General features: G+C 39.1%; 1 protein-coding gene across 5 annotated transcripts in view; it reads left to right on the top strand.

Moving 5' to 3' along the window:
* Nucleotides 1-19,251, top strand: part of ATP9B (ATPase phospholipid transporting 9B (putative)) — a 165,419-nt gene that overhangs the window by 72,784 nt on the left and 73,384 nt on the right. For all 5 annotated transcript variants that reach the window (XM_080610367.1, XM_080610365.1, XM_080610364.1 and 2 more), the window contains exons 9-10: nucleotides 3,182-3,262; nucleotides 16,202-16,277. In XM_080610367.1, coding sequence (XP_080466493.1) covers nucleotides 3,182-3,262; nucleotides 16,202-16,277 — 157 coding nt within the window. The remainder of the gene's footprint in view (nucleotides 1-3,181; nucleotides 3,263-16,201; nucleotides 16,278-19,251) is intronic.

Genomic DNA, 19,251 nt, shown 5'->3' with positions numbered 1-19,251 from the left:
GTAATTTCTCTTCTCCCTGCTTTTATATAAAGGAAAACAAATACGTAACCAAACCAGATAAATCTTTCTGGCTCAGCGAGTAGAAGTTATATTTACATGTAGTGTTGTGCAAAAGTCTTATGTCACCTCAAAAAATTCACCATTGCAAGTTCCTTCAAGACATTGAGATAAGAAATTCACAGCTTCTGGGAAAGCAGCAGTAGGTGAAGGAACATCTTTGCTGCCTTTATTGTTTAATTCAGTTAATATGTTATCTGTCTTCTATAACTGTATTATCCTTTTTATTTCTTTTTCCTCCCTTTGTATTATAAATCTTCAGCTACTGTATTTTTTTGGCCAAAGAATGATGTCCATTTGGAGTATAGTGTGTTGTGCTACAGAAGAAGTCTGAAGTCTATCTTTTTGGGTTTTTTTTCTTCACTGTAATAATGAAAAAACACTTCAGAAAGCTACTGAGCACATGTAATATGCTAGTATGTTTTTCTAATACACACTTATGACATGCCAATGAATTGCCATCTCCCAATTTTTTCTCAACGCATAGGCTTTTCTTAAGGGTTTTTATTTGGGTTTTCTTTTGGTGTTGGGTTTTTGGGATTTTTTTGTGTTGTGGGGTTTTTGGTGGGTTTTTTTTTTTTTTTTGTTGCTGTTGGATTTTTTGTGCTAGGTTTTTTTTTTTTTTTGTTTGTGGGATTTCTAGAATACTCAGCCAGTTCTAGTTTGTGGCATTCAGGCTAATGGCACAGATGTGTAGGAAATGTGCAGATTTCAGTTTTTCAGGAAGGGGAGTTAGTTTTAGTGTTAAAATTCAGATAAAAAGAAAAGGAAAACATAAAAGTTTAGGTGTTAAATCAGAAATACAAAAGGAGAAGTGAAACATAAAAAGACAACACCAAAGGAATGTGGTAGAAATATTTACATTTAAAATGTAACAAAGGAGAACAACACAGTAAAAGAAAACATGAAGGTGAGAAACCAGGAAAATGTGTTACTGCATAAATGCCAATATACTTAAAAACGGGGATATTTCTTCTTCCTTTTATTCTAATATTGTTTCCCACTAAGGCATTTTGTCAAGAGAGAGAAGTTCGTGGTTGACGCATTTCACTAGCAGTTTTTATTGTGTATATAAGTATGTGTGTGGTATTAGTTTTCCACTGTGCTATCCACAACTGAGAGACTCTTTATTTTTCTTTGCATAATAAAGCACACAATAGCATGGATTAGCTAAATTGTAGGTGATAACAGATTGGAAAGAAGTGAATGATGAAGACATAGGACACCACATGTGTATTAGTTTCATATGAATTATTTCTCGTGAACCTGATGAAAGTAGGTTGGAAGAACAAGGATGCAATGAATGAACTTTGTGTGAAAGACTTCAGTAAATGGCTAACGGTTTAAGATAAATATAATTTGTGAGAGTTAATATTCAGATTTGGTTCTTTTTTAAAAAAGCATGTCAAATAAAGCCTTGTGTGGTTTTTGCAAGGTATGAAGTGAGAGATGTGTGCAGAATGCATAGAAATACAAATTCGTTCTTTAAAGAGCTACACTTCTTTAAAGTCAAACATGTCTGATAGATATGCAATAGATTAAAAAAAAATTCATTTTGATCCAGGAAAGTGAAACACATGATATTCAGAAATCTTGCAGTTAAATTGTATCAGAGGAACAAGAGGATACAAATGTGTCAGATTTTAAGATAGTAACACAGGTGGACGGTTGTACTTTATTTTTGTAATGTTCAAATTCTGTAATATTAAAATGTTACTTTTGTGCTTATATTCAAAATTATGATGGCATGCTTTTAAAAATAGCTACTTTTGAGCCAAGGTGTGGTTATACTTCCATGAAAGAGGCTGTAAAATTCATTCTGCTTTTGAAGATGGCACATTCTAGCTAGCATGAACAGCGCGTATTGTAGCCATGTAATCTGCTCCCAGAGATGGTGTCCGATTAGCGTTTTTCAGGATTCATCTAGTAATAAAGGGTGGAGATAACCCAAATAGTTAGGCGCTGCATACACTGAGAAGGTAGACACTCTTGCATTTGATCAGACATTATGATTCTTAGATTGACTGGGATTTACTATCAAACATCTGCTCCTCCCCGGAGTAGAAATTGGATCCTTGCATGAGAGGTCTACTGCTGTTGAAATCTCTTAGCTGCTGTTGGTCTAAAAAGCACCAGAAAGTTCGCTTTTGTGATCAGGAAGCTCTTTGTATTAGGTTTTTAACGATTAGTCAGTGGCATTCTTTCTGTTGGAGGTGGATGTTTCAGAACAATTCCCTGATGAAATAATTGTTTCAGAATTTCAAGGTGATCTTCACTGAGCCTGTAGGGACAGCTCTTAAGATCTGAAAATCATCAGATTTGTTTTTTTTCTTACCCTGTTTATACCATAATGCCATCTTACGTGTGTAGCCTACTACTGTAGTATCTAAGTATCTCTTAATTTTCTTAGTTTTAGGGTGGGAGTGTTCAGGGGTTGTTTGCTGTCATGAGTAGTAGTACCATATATATTAGAATCAATTTTATCAGACTGGTTTAGTGTATCCCTGACTTTAAGCATTTGAGTAATCCTGTTAATGTATCCAGGCTTTCTTGAAGCTGATGGGTTCTTCTCATGGGTTGACTGCAGATGTGCTTGAGCATTTAAGAGAACTTGCATCCATTTCATTGTTTCCTCTTGTGTTCAATTGGCTTTGTCCTTTCGGGGAAAAATACTTTGTTTCCAGTTTCATTAAAAACAAACAAGCAAAAAAAAACTAAACCAAAACAACACAAGCAAAAAAAACCCCAATAAAACAAACAAAAAACACTTTAAAAGAGCAAATATATGGGAATAAAAAAGATTATGCTATTATAAGTTAAAATGGGACTGTGAAGAGAAACTAAACTAGGTAAAATTTTTAAGTCATGTTGCAAGTGGAAAACAGTTCAGTGTTTGAACTATCAACACATTTAGAATATCATCTTGGATCTGGTTTCTTCATAGCAAGATGTACTGAAAAAACAGCATGGTTTTTAATTGGGTAAAAAGTTCATTAACTAAATGGGGAGGGGGTGGGGTGTTGGGGGTTATAAACTTTAATCTTTACCAGTAAAGATGGTAATACGTGATTCAAAATACGTGATTGAGTTGAAATAATAGTAAGTACATTTATTTGTTTTACAGGATCTCTTTTCAATCAATGCTTATGTTTATGCTCAGAAGCCACAGCTGGATATTCACAGTTTTGAGGGTACCTTCACACGGGTAAGTAAAGTATCTAAATACAGTTCTACTTCTCTCTTCCATTTTTCAGTGTTAGTGAAACCTATACTTAGTGTCAAAGTTGTATCGGGTCTTTTTTTTTTTTTTCCAGCTATAATACTATTCACATATTCAAACAAAATATGATAATAACAGTGTAGTAATTTCTGTGTAATTTTTCTGTTATTTTCAGAAAGTGGCCTGCTGAAGTTAACCCTTTAAAGTATGGTGTTCTAGGGGGTAGTAATTTTTTTTTTCCATTTTCTTACAGATTTGTAGCATTATATTAGCAGAGACAGTGATTGTTTTGTTTATATTTTAGCCAAACTTGGTGTTAGTAGACTCATTCCTCTTGGTAGTTTGTTTCTTAAATAATTTGATAGAATTAAATACTACAGAGGTAGAGAAGGGTTGTTTTGGGGTTTTTTTTACCCAAGTGACTCAAATTGGTAATAGAATTTGTTCAGTAATTGGAATTTGAGTTCACAATTCTAAATACACTGATGAATGAGATACTGCAGTTGTTGGCTCTCAAAGACCAATTTACACTAGTTATATAGTTCATGTTGCCTACAAAGTAGATGTCATTTGCCCACACCTTCTGAAGCTGTAAGCAGCAATGTTTGTTTAAACCTTGTATTGAACAATTGTCCAAATGAAACTTCTGTTAACAGCTGTAAAACTCATGTTATTCCTGTCCCAGTGGCTAAGTGTATACTTTTCTAAAACAAATTGAACTCCTCAGAGCCTTTTTAACAGCTCTGGTTATGTGTAATTGAGAAATTAGGAAATTATCACTACGCAGTTGCTCCCTATAGTGAGTTCTTTTTGTACCATGTAATAAGAGGTGTATGATTCAAGCATCCCTGATATGTGTAAATAAGCCTGATGGATTTTATGCTTTCAGGTTTGCATAGGTGTTGTTTTAGCCAACAGAAACTGCCCTCCTTTCCAGTTTCAGTAGGAAGGGCATTTTAAACTGAACTTGCATGTGCATGCATCTGGGGGCAGTGCCCTCAGATTTGGTTCACATGGATGATGCTGTAGGTATTTTTAGCATTTTTTTTTTTTCTTTTGTTAACAGTGTACCTTCTGCGTAGTGAAATGTTGGTTTAGGCTACTTGTTTAGCGACTTATCTTTCTGCTTCTTCTGTGAGCTCTTGCTTTGTACACTAAATCAGTTTTTGAATCTAATTTCTATTTTATGTTAAAGTAAAAAAAATTAAGTGTGCTTAGTGATGCTTATGCATACATTTTTCCTACTTAAGCATTGATGTTCAAAGAATTCTTGCAAGGGTAGGTTGACAGGGTAATAGCACATTGATTTTTCTTTTCTTTTCTTCCCCCCATTATGAAGACAGAGTACTAATGGTGTAGAAGACAAACTTGGATAATTTCAAAAAGTTCATGACCATAAAACAGAATAGAAATTTAGCAGCATTGCTCTGGAGTTTTTATGAGGGAACAACTTCTTTTCAGTATTTCTGTGTGAGAAATATATCCACAGCAAACCCTATAGATGACAGAAGATACTTTTTGCAGCGCACCTGCATAACCATGTCAGGAGGAGCTAAAGCTCTGATGTACTCTATTCATATCTGCGAGCTCACAGGAAGTAATTTTCTGTTGTTCTCCATGGGTTTTGGTGTGTTACATGTAGTCCATGAAAGTGAGTGCACGTCCTTGTATGGGCATGAAGGAAGGAACATGTCTCATCCTTAAGTAATGTTAATTCTTTTACTCCTCTCCCCTCTTATGTTGAGTCAATTTTTTACTTCATATTTACTGTTAGAGAATTATCTATTTTGAAGTAATGGCTGTGTTCACTTCAATCTGGCTTAATTTTATGTTGCCACTGGAGGCAATGGCACTATGTTTTGCAAGTCCTTTTGACTCACCTTCCTTGTGCTGGCACTGACAGCCATGCAGACAGCCAGACTAGGGAGCTAACATCTGAGAACCTAATCTGACCCTGTCCAAAATATATGTGCCAGTAAAAGGAACATAACAAGAACTGTGGGATTCGGGTGGGGAAGGAATCTCTTTCTGTGATGTAACTAAACTAATGTGTATTCTTCTGTTTCCCTACTTCTGTTGGTGGGGGTTGTTGTGCTGCATCCTGTCAGGTGGGAATAGGGCTAGAAAAGGTCAAATGAAAGTGGTACAGTAGTTCATCTGAGAATTTAGTCTCAAAGGCCTCTGTCATGATCTGAAAAGAAAAATCTAATAAATTATAGCTTTGGAACCTTTTAAGTGGCTACATGAAATTTGTCATGATCCTTGATCAGTTGTATTATGAATTCAGGACTGAGAGTAGGATATATTAAATTTTTATTTCACTGCTCATCTGTCCTTCCTCTGCACATGCAAGAGCTACAGACTAGTTTCCTAGAAGAGGAGCTGTCAACAATTTAAACCTGTATGATCAATAGTGCACTTGACTTCAAAAACTGAGCCTGAATAGGAAGCTTGAATACAATACTGAACTGCATATTCTAGTAATGGATTTAATTCAGAATTTGAAGACCAATAAACATACAGCTGCCCAATGAAATTCAAGCCAGCAGACCTTAAGTGGAAACTTTGTCAGCTGGACAAAGAAGCCCTTGTATGTCAAATTTCTTCTACTGGAGTGAGTGATGGATTTCATTTACCCCAAAACATGTTGTTCTGTTAACTGTAGTAGCATCAGAAAAATTGCAGAACTGTTTCTCCTTACCACAGACCTGGTGTTGTTCAGGAATCAGAGTCTTTGTCCCTTCTCTGCTCCATCTATCCCTACCATCTCTCCAAAAGTAGAGATAAAAATAATGTGAAACTGCTGAACTCATAACCTGTAAATATACTTCTTACTTTTCATTTGAGTAACTTGCAACAAATGAAAAATAAAGCTAAGTCGTCATCTGTTTGGGTATGCAAGGTGTGATAGTTGGGAAACTGAATAAACTGTAGAAAGGTGGAAATGTTAGATAAGGGTGCAAAGATGTGAAAGCATCATAATGAAATAAGCTGAAGCTAACTGATCATCCAAACCATTTTGCTGATAAGCATGACATTAGTGGAAAGAGATATAGCTCATTAGACGTTTTGCTATTTTGAATTACCTAAAAGGAGGCATTTCACAAAGAATTGTAACAGGTAGACACTAAACAAGTGACTTTTTCCTGGCTGTGTTGTCAGCTGTCCATAATCACTGCAGAGCTTTTGATTTCTTCTTGTAGTATGGAAGAGTTTCATAATTCACTGTCTTTAAAATCTACTAACTGAAGAATAAACTAAGGCAGAAAAAAAAATTTTCCTAGCTTAGTATCCTCTTCCTGACAATAGTCAGAAGCAGACTACTGTGAAATAGAGTAAGACTAGAGTAAGGAAATAGTAACGCCTCCTCAGAAGATTCCTCCATCCTTTTACAGCTCATGATGTGGGAACTTCCAGATTCAGAGCTGGTTTCTCTAAGTAGTCTGCAATGTCCTTCTTCAAAGTCCTTCTTCAAACTTACCCAGTCCCCCCTTGAACCTGTGTAATCTTTTAGCATTCAAATAGGAATAAGATGCACGGGTTAATTACATGTTTTTATGGAGAGCAATTGCCTGTTGTGTTAATTTTGCTGGCTTTATTTACAATTTCTTTCTTCTCTGGTAAGAAACAGCAGTATCTATCCTCCCTTCCTAAGTGCTTGTTTCATAGATGTCTGTCGTGTTCCTCGTTAGAGTTCAGATTTATTTAGTCATGTCTAGTATGGATGCTACATTGACTACCCTTGTTGCCCTTTTTGAACATTTTTCAGTTCTTCATTTCTGTTTGGAATAAGGGCAGGGGAGAGAGGATTTAGAACTACATACTTAAGGCTTGGATTTCTTTGTATAGAAGCATGATTTCTAAGCTTTTAGCTTGTTACCAACTATTAAGTTAATGGTTTGGTAGATTTGTAATAATCCCAAAATTTGTATTCTGAATATTCATGACAGTTTTGGAGCAGTTATGAGTTCTGAGTAGTTTGATCAGCTCATAGCTTATCACTTTGTGAAATTTGGAAGTTGTGAAGTCACAATACATGTCACTGTATGGAAGCACCTGTTCACCTTTTTGTATGGTATATTAACCTACAGTATAATCCCACTATTAAATCATAGGTGTTTTTTCTATAGCTGTTTTTTTCTCAGGTCTTACTTTAGTCTTACCTGAAGCTAAAATTATAAAGGTATGCAAAGATTTAGCAGTGAACATTTCTTTGAATTCTGCAGCTTTTCTGTATCTCTTATGTACATTAATTCCGTGGTAATGACTAGTTAAAACACAATGTTCCCGTCAAAATTCAGATTCCTTTTCAAGCTGGAACTCAGCATAATGTAAAAACTACTATTTCAGCATGATTGTAAGTTTAGTAAGTGGTAGATGGGAAATAATCTCTTTCAGTGTTTGGGAGGAGCTGTATGGAGTCCCACTGAGGACAACGGGTATTCTGTATGGAACTTCTCAGGGCAAAATGTAAAACCTGTTACATTTATTGAAACTAAACTCATTGCATGTATGGTATTCACATCTATGTCCTCTCGTTATATGCTGATGATTGTGAAAGACTGATCCATTCATTTCCATGAGTATTGCAGTGTTTGACTAAACTGTGGGATCTTTGTGGTCAGCTGTCTGTTAGCGTGCATCATCCTATATGCCTGCTAGGGACTCCTCTGTAAAACTCCAGCATTATTTGCTCTTTGAAGTACAGAAGAGAGTTTCTATAAATAAAAGCATTTTCCTTGTACACCTATACATGTTTTCAATTTACCTAGTCAGGCAGTAAAAAATCCACATATTTCTTACTCAGAATACTTGAGCAGAATTTCCTTTTTTTGCAAGCAAGTTGAAAAGTTTGAACTATGCAGAATAGGTTTTGGATGATGAAAAGGCATCAAGGTTAACATATGTTCCTGACTGAAAATAGTCTGTGCATCTCATGGCATGTTGTGTGAAATTAAGATTCTTGCTTGGTGCCAGGCCCACTATTTGGTTTGAAGATGGCATCTCTCCAGTCTTGTCACAAATGGCTAATCAGCATTGTCTGTATGAAAGAATTCCAGGAAGGTTGTCCTGTTAAATTCAGAAATTCTTGAAAAGCCCATGATAGGAATTTAAAAATTTAAGATTTGTTTTCAGCTCTCGTGTGGCCAGTTTATGTCCTATTTCTAGCCTTCTAGAAACAGATTCTGAAACTTCAGAATAAATTTCATATGGAAACTTACCACTGGATGCGGTCGTGTTTTAATATTGTATGTTTTCCTGCATTCAGCAGTAGCAGTCATTTTTCTCCTTCTTAGTAGCTGGTGCAGTGCTGTGTTTTTGAGTTTCAGCCTGGGAATAATGCTGATAACACCAATGTTTTTAGTTGTTGCTCAGTAATGTTTACTCTGACCAAGGACTTTTTGAGTCTCATGCTCTGCCAGGGAGGAGAGGAAGCCGGGAGGAAGCAGAGACAGGACACCTGACCCAAACTAGCCAAAGGGGTATTCCATACCACAGCACGTCGTGCCCAGTATGGAAACTGGGGGCAGTTACCCGAAAGGGGTAGATTGCTGCTCGGGTTGGGCTGGGTATTGGTTGGCAGGTGGTGAGTTGTTGTATCCTCTTCCCTTGTTATTTCCCTTATTATTATTATTGGTGGTAGCAGCAGTGATTTGTGTTATACCTTAGTTAACTGGACTGTTCTTATGTCAACCCATGGGAGTTACATACTTTCGATTCTTCTCCCCATCCCTCTGGGAGCAGAGGGGAGGGGGGGGTGTCAGCGAGCTGCTGCATGGTTCTGGGTTGCCGGGTGGGCTTAAACCACAGCAGTTCTTTGTGGTGCCCAGCGTGGGGTTCAAACGGCTTGAGATAATGACAGATCTGACCAGAGGGTGTCTAATCATATTTGTGATAAGCATTCATTGTTTTTGATTAATAGTCACTTGTCACAATGCTGATTTATTGGCTCTCAAAGTTGTTGCTCTTGATCTCACAGTTTCAGCGTGTCATACCTTACTTACAGCCAGTATTTGCTGGTTTAGTGTTTATCGGCTGGGGGGCTTGGGCTAAGGTTCTTGTTTCACTGTACTTTATGGTAATGACTTGTAATACAATAGACTCATTGATCATGAAACTGATCTGGCTTGCGTTCCCACCGTGGTCATTACCTCTATACTTGGGGAGGTATATAATGGAAGTGTTTAGCAATTACACATCTTCTTTTCCTGCCTCGGATGGTCAACCTATGTAGGAGACATTCCCTTACGCTCCCAGCTCCCCCACCAGACTATTTGCAGCATCATTTGAGAGTTCTGAAGGTTTTGAATGGCTTTTGGGTACCCTTGAGACCTGCCTGCTGATTGTGATGGGGATCACCATGTTGGCACGCATACAGAGTGTGTTTTATCCACAACCATTTCGTCTGATCTCAAAAGTAAAGCAGAGTCGGGTTTGAGTCTTGTCTAGAGTTAGATGACAATATAGGAAGACCAAGAGATTTTCCCCAAGGCTGGACAGTCATGAGTGGCAGGGTGCGTGGGATAGTATGAGCAACTGTCTAGGTCAGTGGGCTCCTCCAGTGCTTTGGAGCTTCATTACTGAACAAGTGCAAAATCCGGAAAAACTAATAAAACACTTAAATGAGGTATGTTGTCATCCTGGTCATACCAGAGAGGGACCAGAGAGGGCAATGTGCTGGGGCTTGGCATATGCCTATAAAGCCGTGTTCAACACTATCCAGCACCTTCAAAGAGAAAAAAAATGTCTCTGGATCTGATGGCAAAGCAACAGACAATGCAGCTACTCCAAGTACAGCAACTACACCAACCCTGGTGACAGGTACAGCAGCTACTCAAACTCTGACTACAACAGACAGTGCAGCTACTCCAAGTGCAGCAGGTACACCAACCCCAGTGAGAACTACAGCAGGTACCCAAACTCTCACTACAACAGACAATGCAGCTACTCCAGCTCCAAGCACAGCAACTACACCAACCCCAGTGACAAGTGCAGCAGCTTCTCAAACCCTGACAGCAACAGACAGCACAGCTGCTGGTGCTACTCAACCCCCAAGCACAGTGACTGCACCAACCCGAACAACAGATACTGCAGTGAGTCCAACTGCAGTGATAATCACTGCAGCTAAACCAAAGGACCAGTTCGTGCCAATAGCGGTTGCCCCTGTATGCAAGGGGAAAAGCAAAACAAGAGGCACAGAAAGCAACCTGTACAGTGAAGAAAGATGAAGAATCCATGCACTTACTACATGGGACAGCATCTGAACAAGAGTTATTATTATGTAGGTCAGAAGAAGAGGTGACTTCCCGACTCCGGACCTCAACCAAAGGATGGAATATGCGAAAAGATTTTACCCATCATCCAGGGGAGCACATCATCACCTGATTGCTCCGATGCTGGGACAATGGGGCTGAGGGTCGTGAACTAGAAGGTAGGGAAGCTAAGCAGCTGGGATCACTTGCTAGGGAAGGAGGGAATTGGCAAAGCAATTGCAAAAGAGAAATGGTCCCTCAGCCTTTGGAGGAGGCTCTTGGCAGCTGTGAAAGAAAGGTTTCCATACAGGGGTGATGTTATGATTCGTTCAGCCAAGTGAAATAATTTAGCCATACGCTAAAGGCATGCGTCTCTGAGGGAATCAGCCATTGTAGAGATGATGTGTCACAGGCCAGATGCTGAAAATGCATCCGTAGATCCAGATGAAGTCGAATGTACATGACTCATGTGGTGGAAATTTACACGGAGTGCACCATCATCTTATGCCCACGCATTGGCAGCAATAACCTGGAATGACATAGTACCACCAACAGCGGATGAAATGATTCATCAACTCTGACAGTTCGAAGACAATCTCACCCATTTCATCATTTCAGCTGTGGAAAAACTGTCCCAGTTCAAACAATTGAGAGACAATCTATCTGATCTGTCCAGCTCCCCACGTGTACCAACCCATGTCTCAGCTATTAACAAAAGGCTTCCTACTGCTCAAGAGGGAAGATATAGGAGATACACGCCACAGGCCACCCTATGGTTTTACCTGCAGGACCACGGAGAAGACATGATGAAGTGGGATGGAAAACCTGCCTCAGCTCTGGAGGAACGGGTGCCTGAATTGAAAAGGAGAACAAAGGTCAAGGGTGATCATCCCATGAAAGCTGAGGCTTCAGTCTCTGGTGAGCAGGTTCCCAGATGGAGTGGAAGAGCTGATTTTATTCCAGCGCCTGTGATAAAGAAGACTAATCCCTTTACGCAAGATGTAAGTGACCAGTGTTGTGACTGCTATTAGACCTGCCTCCAGCAAGGTGGAGGTAGGGGACAATTGGATTTACTGGACTGTGTGGATCAGATGGCCTGGGATGTCAGTTCCACAGAAGTATAAGGGTCTAGTAGATACTGGTGCACAGTGTACCCTAATGCCATCAAGCTGTCAAGGGGTGGAACCCATTTATATTTCTGGAGTGACAGGAGAATCCCGAGAGTTGACTGTACTGGAGGCTGAAATCAGCCTGACCGGGAGGAGGTGGCAGAAGCACCCCATTGTGACTGGTCCAGACGCCCCACCATATAATAAACTGTCAGAAAGTGAAAAGCAGTATGCCTTGTTTACTGATTGGTCCTGTTTTATTGTGGGAAAGCATCAGAGATGGAAGGCAGCCGTATGGAGTCCCTGATGACAAGTTGCAGAAACTGCTGAAGGAGAGGGTGAATCGAGTCAGTTTGCCGAGGTGAAAGCATTCCAGCTGGCCCTGGACATTGCTGAACGAGAAAAGTGGCCAGTACTTGATCTCCATACTGACTCATGGATGGTGGCAGATGCCCCGTGTGGGTGGTTGCAGCAATGGAAGCAGAGCAACTGGCAACACAGAGGTAAATCCATCTGAGCTGCTGCACTGTGGCAAGATATCGCTGACAAGGTGCAGAACCTGGTGGTGAAGGTTCGCCATATAGATGCTCATGTACCCAAGAGTTGGGCCACTGAGGAACACCAGAATGACCAACAAGTGGATGAAGCTGCTAAGATTGAAGTGGCTCAGATGGACTTAGATTGGCAACATAAGGGTTAATTATTTTTGGCCAGGTGGGCCCATGACACTTCAGGCCATCAGGGCAGAGATGCAACATACAGGTGGGCTCGTGATTGAGGGGTGGACTTAACAATGAGTACTATTGCCCAGGTTATTCACAAGTGTGAAATGTGCTGCAATTAAACAAGCTAAACAGTTAAAGCCTCTTTGGTATGGAGGATGATGGCTGAAGTATAAATATGGGGAGGCTGGCAGATTGATTCTATCACACTCCCACCAACCCGCCAGGGCAAGCGCCATGGCTTACCATGGTGGAAGTAACCACCGGATGGCTGGAAACATACGCTGTACCCCATGCCACTGCCTGGAACACTATCTTGGGCCTTGAGAAACAGATTTTGTAGTGACACAGCACCCCAGAGAGAATTGAGTCAGACAGTGGGACTCATTTCCGGAACAGCCTTATAGACACTTGGGCCAAAGAGCATGGGATTGAGTGGGTAAATCACATCCCCTACCATGCACCAGCCTCTGGGAAAATCGAACTGTACAATGGGCTGTTAAAAACTACACGGAGAACAATGGATGGTGGGACTTTCAAACATTGGGATACACATTTACCAAAAGCCACCTGGTTGGTCAACACCAGAGGATCTGCCAACAGGGCTGGCCCAGCCCAGTCAGAACTTATACATATTGTAGAAACTATATATAAAATTTATATATTTCTATATAAAAAAATATAGAAATATTGTAGGGGACAAAGTTCCTATGGTGCACATAAAGAATTTGCTGGGGAAGACAGTCTGGGTTATTCCTGCTTCAGGTAAAGGCAAACCCACTCGTGGGATTGCTTTTGCTCAGGGACCCGGGTATTCTTGATGAGTAATGGGAGAAGAGGGGGAAGTCTGATGTATACCTTAAGGGGATTTGATTTTAGGTGAAAACAACCAATGAACTCAATTATATGCTGTTGTCTGCTATGTAGCACTTTTATAGCACACCAGCTGTATGTCTTCAGGTCACCAGTGACTGGTCCTGACTTCCCTCCGACCATCATCTCAACAAGAATGGACTTTTGATGAAACCAGATGAGTTCCGCGGTGTCATCAGCAGGCAACAGTCCAACACTGCACATTCTCTCTCCTGCTCTGAAAGGCTGTTACATGAGATGGAGCCCGACATCATGGACCAGATGAACTCAGCAGCTTTATAGGGATTGGTCCATGCACCAAGGAATGATCTCTCTCTCTTTGTGTGTGTGTATGTATATATGTATGTATTATGTATATGAGACAAGAGTTATGGTATATTGAAAGATGTAGGATCTGAGCATGATGTGAATGGTGTAGAATAAGGGGTGGATACTGTCCTGTGTTCAGCAGTAGCCGTCTTTTTTCTCCTTCTTAGTAGCTGGTGCAGCGCTGTGTTTTTGACTTTCAGCCTGGGAACAGCGCTGGTAACACTGATGTTTTTAGTTGTTGCTGAGTTGTTTACTCTGACCAAGGACTTTCTGAGTCTCATGCTCTGCCAGGGAGCAGGGGAAGCTGGGAGGAAGCAGAGACAGGACACCTGACCCAAACTAGCCAAAGGGATATTCCATACCACAGCACGTCATACCCAGTATATAAACTGGGGGGAGTCACCTGAAAGGGCTGGATCACTGCTCGGGTTGGGCTGGGTACCGGTTGGTGGGTGGTGAGCAGTTGTATTCTCTTTCCTTGTTATTTCCCTTATTGTTATTATTATTGGTCGTAGCAGTAGTGGTTTTGTATTATACTTTAGTTACTGGATTGTTCTTATGTCAACCCGTGGGAGTTACATTCTTTCGATTCTCCTCCCCATCCCTCTGGAAGCGGGGGGGTGAAAGAGGGGAGGGGGGATGTGAGCGAGCAGCTGCGTGGTTCTGAGTTACCAGCTGGGCTTAAACCGTGACATATGTGTAGATGGGTATCTCTCCACTGACTGCCATGCCCCAAACAGCTGCAATTAGTATTTTTACTATATTACTAGTATCTTACTCTAGAAAAACTAGTATTGTTAGATAATTTCTACTTAGACTTACATGTTTATACACTGCTTAACTTCGCTTTCAGAAAGCAGAAATAATCACAGAGTCTGAATAACCCAGGAAAAATCATAAACCAGGAATCTAAGCATTATGAAGTTAAGAAAAATTATCCATGGATAATTTCATGAATTTAGGCTGTGGATGAACCATATAAAAAGAATTCTTCTCAGAAAATAAGTTATGAATGTTAGATGATTGATAATTGCTATAAATGATAATAACTTTTAGAGCTAGGTCAGAATACTTTTCCTATATTTAATGTTTTGGTGATCAAGGCTTTGTGTGTTACTAATAATACCAGTAGTTTTGAATATTGCTAGAGCTGCTGATTCTGTTTTACCTTCATAGATGTATTTTCAGTTCTCTAGAGCTGAACACTCCTTGGTCTTTCAATGTTAAGTACTTCTGTTGCTATGTAGCAATAACTTAGAATTCACTTCTGCTCTTTGTAGTACTCCCCAACTACTGAAGATTCCTACATGATACATTACTCCATCAGAGCGGGCTTGCAGTTGCTATCATCTTGAACCTAATGTATTTTAACTGTTCAGAGTATGGCAAATAATTATTGCAGTATTTATTCCTTTGGTAAGAATAAAAAATTTTCTCTTTTTTCCTAATGAAAGACTAATCTTATAGAACATTGATGAGTCTTGACAGAATTTTTACTTCTTGTCTGAGTCTTTGTTAAAAACTTGTGGTTTTCTTCTTCCAGCTAATTTTATATCCTCTCTCTTTTCCCCTCTTTTTTTGACAGAATGGTTATCTGTGCTTTTTAAACAATGATTTTGCTTCACTTAAGAGAAAAGAGCTATAGTTCCTTTGCTGTATAGGGATCTTTTGAAATACATTCAAAAGTGTGTTTGTTTAGTTTGAGATCTTTCTTCTTTAGGAACAGAGGTTTCTAAGCAGCTCATCCTCTGCTTGGTAATTGTTTCAAAACAGAGATTAATAATGGACATAAGTTTTGATTGTTCACATTATGTAGAATTGATTGTGTACTTTGGTTAAGTCAGTGGTCTTCCTTTTCCTGCAAAATGTTTAGCACACTCTGTAATTCTATCAAATACACTTGATTATCCTACCTCCTAAAGTTTCTTTAGTTGTAAATGGCACATTTCACAGCTGCTAGTGACTAGCAAATCTGTACACTCTCCAAATTGATTATGAGAGATTTAGTCTGTTTACAATCTATGGACCATTATTGCTGGGGAGGAAAGAGGGGACTAGAAAAAAGGAAAGTTTAAAATAATCATGGAAGCAATTTCCCATTGGAAGTATTTACCCCACTGGATACATATTTTCTAAGTATATGGTAAGACAACACAAGTGTACTTTATTTTTTTTTTTTTTTTTTTTTTTTAGAAGTGTAAATAGTCTTCCCTGAAGTTGACATACTGTCAGTTGGGTTGCAAAATGATGATGACCATAACTTATTGTATGGATTATAGATGATTTAAACTGTCAGAAAGAACCGGGTATTAATTTTTGGTGGTTAGTGTTCATAACTCACATTAACTGTTTGGTATAGCAAACTGTTCTTCAGTTTGTTCTTCTTATCTAAGGATAAGAATATCTTCCTTTTAAAACACAACTGAGTTCTTTAAATATAATTTAATATCAACTTCAGTAGGTATTTCACCTCTTGGAAAGTTTTTTTTTTGTGTGTGCATACAAACAAATAAAATATGGGAAATGAATACTACTACACAGTGATTGATACAGGGATGCAGACATCCTGTGCCAAGTTATTCAGTTGGTTTGGCACTGTTCTTAACTATGACTATTTGTGATGCTGATTTGCTTATTATTTGTTCATATTTTTAACAGGAAGACAGTGATCCAGCAGTTCATGAGAGCCTAAGCATAGAAAATACGTTATGGGCAAGCACTGTTGTTGCCTCAGGTAAGAGTTACGGTAGCAAAGCTGATCATGTATCTAAAATCTTCATTTTCATAGTGTGAAATATCAATGGCTTTTGAAAATCTTATTTTCTCCCAGCCTATTCATCTCTCTCTTCTCTGCTGTCTGCCTTTCTATCAGTTTCATTGTGCTATCCACAATATTTTCGTATGTTTTTAATCCTCCTTAACAGTTTTGTTTCGAGGAAGGGGAAAGAAGTAAAAAAAGGGTCTCCACCCAACTTGCGAAGTTAGTCCCTGCTATGAGGGCTTCTTACATCAGTGAAGGGCCTGCTTGAGGGTTGTGAGGAAGAGTTCAATGTTGAGGAGGTGGCAGAAGATTCTGTTACTGAACACTCCTTTCTAGAGTGTAAAAACATAGTCATGTTCTTTGATGCTCAGCGTTGTTTGGTTTGACTGCACTGGGAAGCTAGTCTTTCTGTCAAATGGATGATGCCTAAAATTGTTCTCAGATCTTTAACTTAAGTAGCCACAATTTGTAACTGTGTGTAAAAAGATGTTGCTCATGAATTATAAGTTTCAGTGCAGTGTAAATTTGAGTTTGTTTCTCCCCACAGTTGCATATAAGAGGAAAAGCTACACTCGAAGGGTATATATTCGCAAAATCAGAAATTCTGTATCTGTGATTTTGTATTTTAATTAAAAACAGTTCATGTTTTCATTTCCACGATTGATAATTTGATTTTTGTTTAGAACTTTAGCTAATTTGTGAGGCTTCTTGATATGCCATCTGAAGTTGGCACCCAAATTACTGGAAACAGTGCTCCTTAAAATTTATGCTTTAGCATATGTTTGGATTTTTTTTTACTTCTGAAGGGTCTTGTGAAGGTTCAATTGTTTATGAAGGACTTAGGTTCATTACTAGTGATGATAGTAGGGAAACTTAGAAGAAAATAATTCTCTTGTTGGAGCATGGTTTTGAATAGTGGAATAAGTCTCTAAGGCAGACTCCCTGGATAACACAAAGCAAAATTACTGAATGGCTCTTCAAGACTACATGCAGCTCCTTCTGAAGGGAAAAATAGTATGTGATCAAGTAATTAAAAATGGTGTTATGATGTGCATACAGAAGTTGGTTAAGGTAGCAGAGAAAAACAGTTTCCTTCAGTAACTGATTTTGTGACATTAATCATATCTTCTAATTAAAATGTTGGAATATCGTTAATTTCACTTATGTCATCTCATGTGTTAATTACAGTTTAATACTGTCATAATGTGCTCCTCTTATGTAGGTACTGCAGTTATTAAGCATGTAAGATTTCTGTTTGGATATTTGCTTTTTCTATATGGCATCTTAAATTCAGATCCTCAGAATTACTCATTGCCTCTGTGGAGGTAATTTTAGCATTTGACAGGACTAGGACTTTAACAAAGAGTAGGAAATTACGGCCTTCAGTCTGTTGCTTGTCAGATAAGGAATTTACAAAGTCTTATAGGTGCACTGTGCATATAGTTATGAAGAAGACCATAAGGCAAAATAATTAGCAGTTTGTTAAGATGTTCTAGATTTGGTTGATAACTGATGTGTCATTCAGTTGTTTTCATCTCGCTTCCAAGTTGAAGGTACATAGCTAAGTTAGGATACTTAATGCTAGCTAATTAAATTTGACTTTTTTTTAAGTTTGGATTTTTTTTTTTTTCCTTCAGAATTGAATTTCTGAAGTTTGTGACAACTAAAAATCTTGTTAATAAAAACACTTACCACTGTCTGACTGTGTGATAAACATCTATAACTGCCTTGCTTATAGCCTGCCATGACAGGATATCAGAGATGGACTCTGCTTACTCAACTTTGCAGGCACTTCTGCATCCTCTCCAGTATCATGGCCTGTCATAGTCCTTGAATATAATCTGAAACGTTTAGTGGAAGATTATGCTTGCACACAACCTCTGCAGACAAGTGCCACTCAGATTCCATAAAACCAGAAGAATAAACAGCCAGTAGCATATCAAAGTGTGCAGTTTTTCTACTCCATAGCTAGCTCACCTCAGCCACACTTGTAACTGTTTCAGACTCCTTACTGTCTAGGCTTACAGTTCTATTACATGCAGGAATTTTTCACCCAGAAGCGTAAGATGACCATGCACAAGCCTACTCTTTTACTACTTTGCCACTTTGTTTCAAGAAAGTGGGTTTGTAGCCTGTGCCCAGATGATAGGAGGTAGAATTCTGCCCTGCAACATTGCCTGTGCAGCTCTTCATTTACTAGAAAACTCTTCAGTATGGCAATCATTACAGCATCCTAGATTGGAAGACTGCTTCCTTTGGTGCTCTTGTAATCAGCCTGGACACCATGTTACTAAGCCGAGCAAATACGTGCCCTATTGCTGTTGGGACTACGTTACACACTTGCCAATCCCTGGAGGTTGTTACAAAGCATTTTGCGTCAACCTGCACTAGTATCTTGACCCATTACTGACTGATGCTCTCAGTCTCGGGGGTGGAGCAAGGAACTACTTGACTGATGCCTGGGATTGTAGCTGAGTTCCAGATACAAAGCCTTATTTAATTTGTGAAAACGTATTGTGTAGGACATACAGGGCAGTTGTTTGGTGGGGGAGTTTTCCTTCTCATTTTCCTCCTTCCAGTGATTAAATATATGCTGAATTTCCTGATCTTCCTTTTGACATGTTGCATAAAACACACTGCATCAGCTAGGTGAGCCCACTATCTCCAAGATGTAAGACAAATATATGTAGCAATATGCTGTTGCTGTTTGTCAAGGTGATACAGAGGGCCAAGGTCAGGCTAAGGAAAGTGTTTGGGGAATTATGTGGGGAATACCTCAGAAAATTTGAGCTCTGGTTCCTGATGTCTTGACAGTTCCAGTGCAGAGAGACCACAAATCAATCATCTTTGCAGATCAGTAACAGTAAATGTAAATGTATAAAGGTTTCAAGGAATCTTACCAACTGCATGTTGAGTGCAAATTACGAAAGCTCAGGAAAATATCAGG

This window comes from Psittacula echo (genome assembly GCF_963264785.1).
Source record: "Psittacula echo genome assembly, chromosome: 2".
Taxonomy (NCBI): domain Eukaryota; kingdom Metazoa; phylum Chordata; class Aves; order Psittaciformes; family Psittacidae; genus Psittacula; species Psittacula echo.
This window is presented reverse-complemented; position numbering and strand designations above follow the sequence as displayed.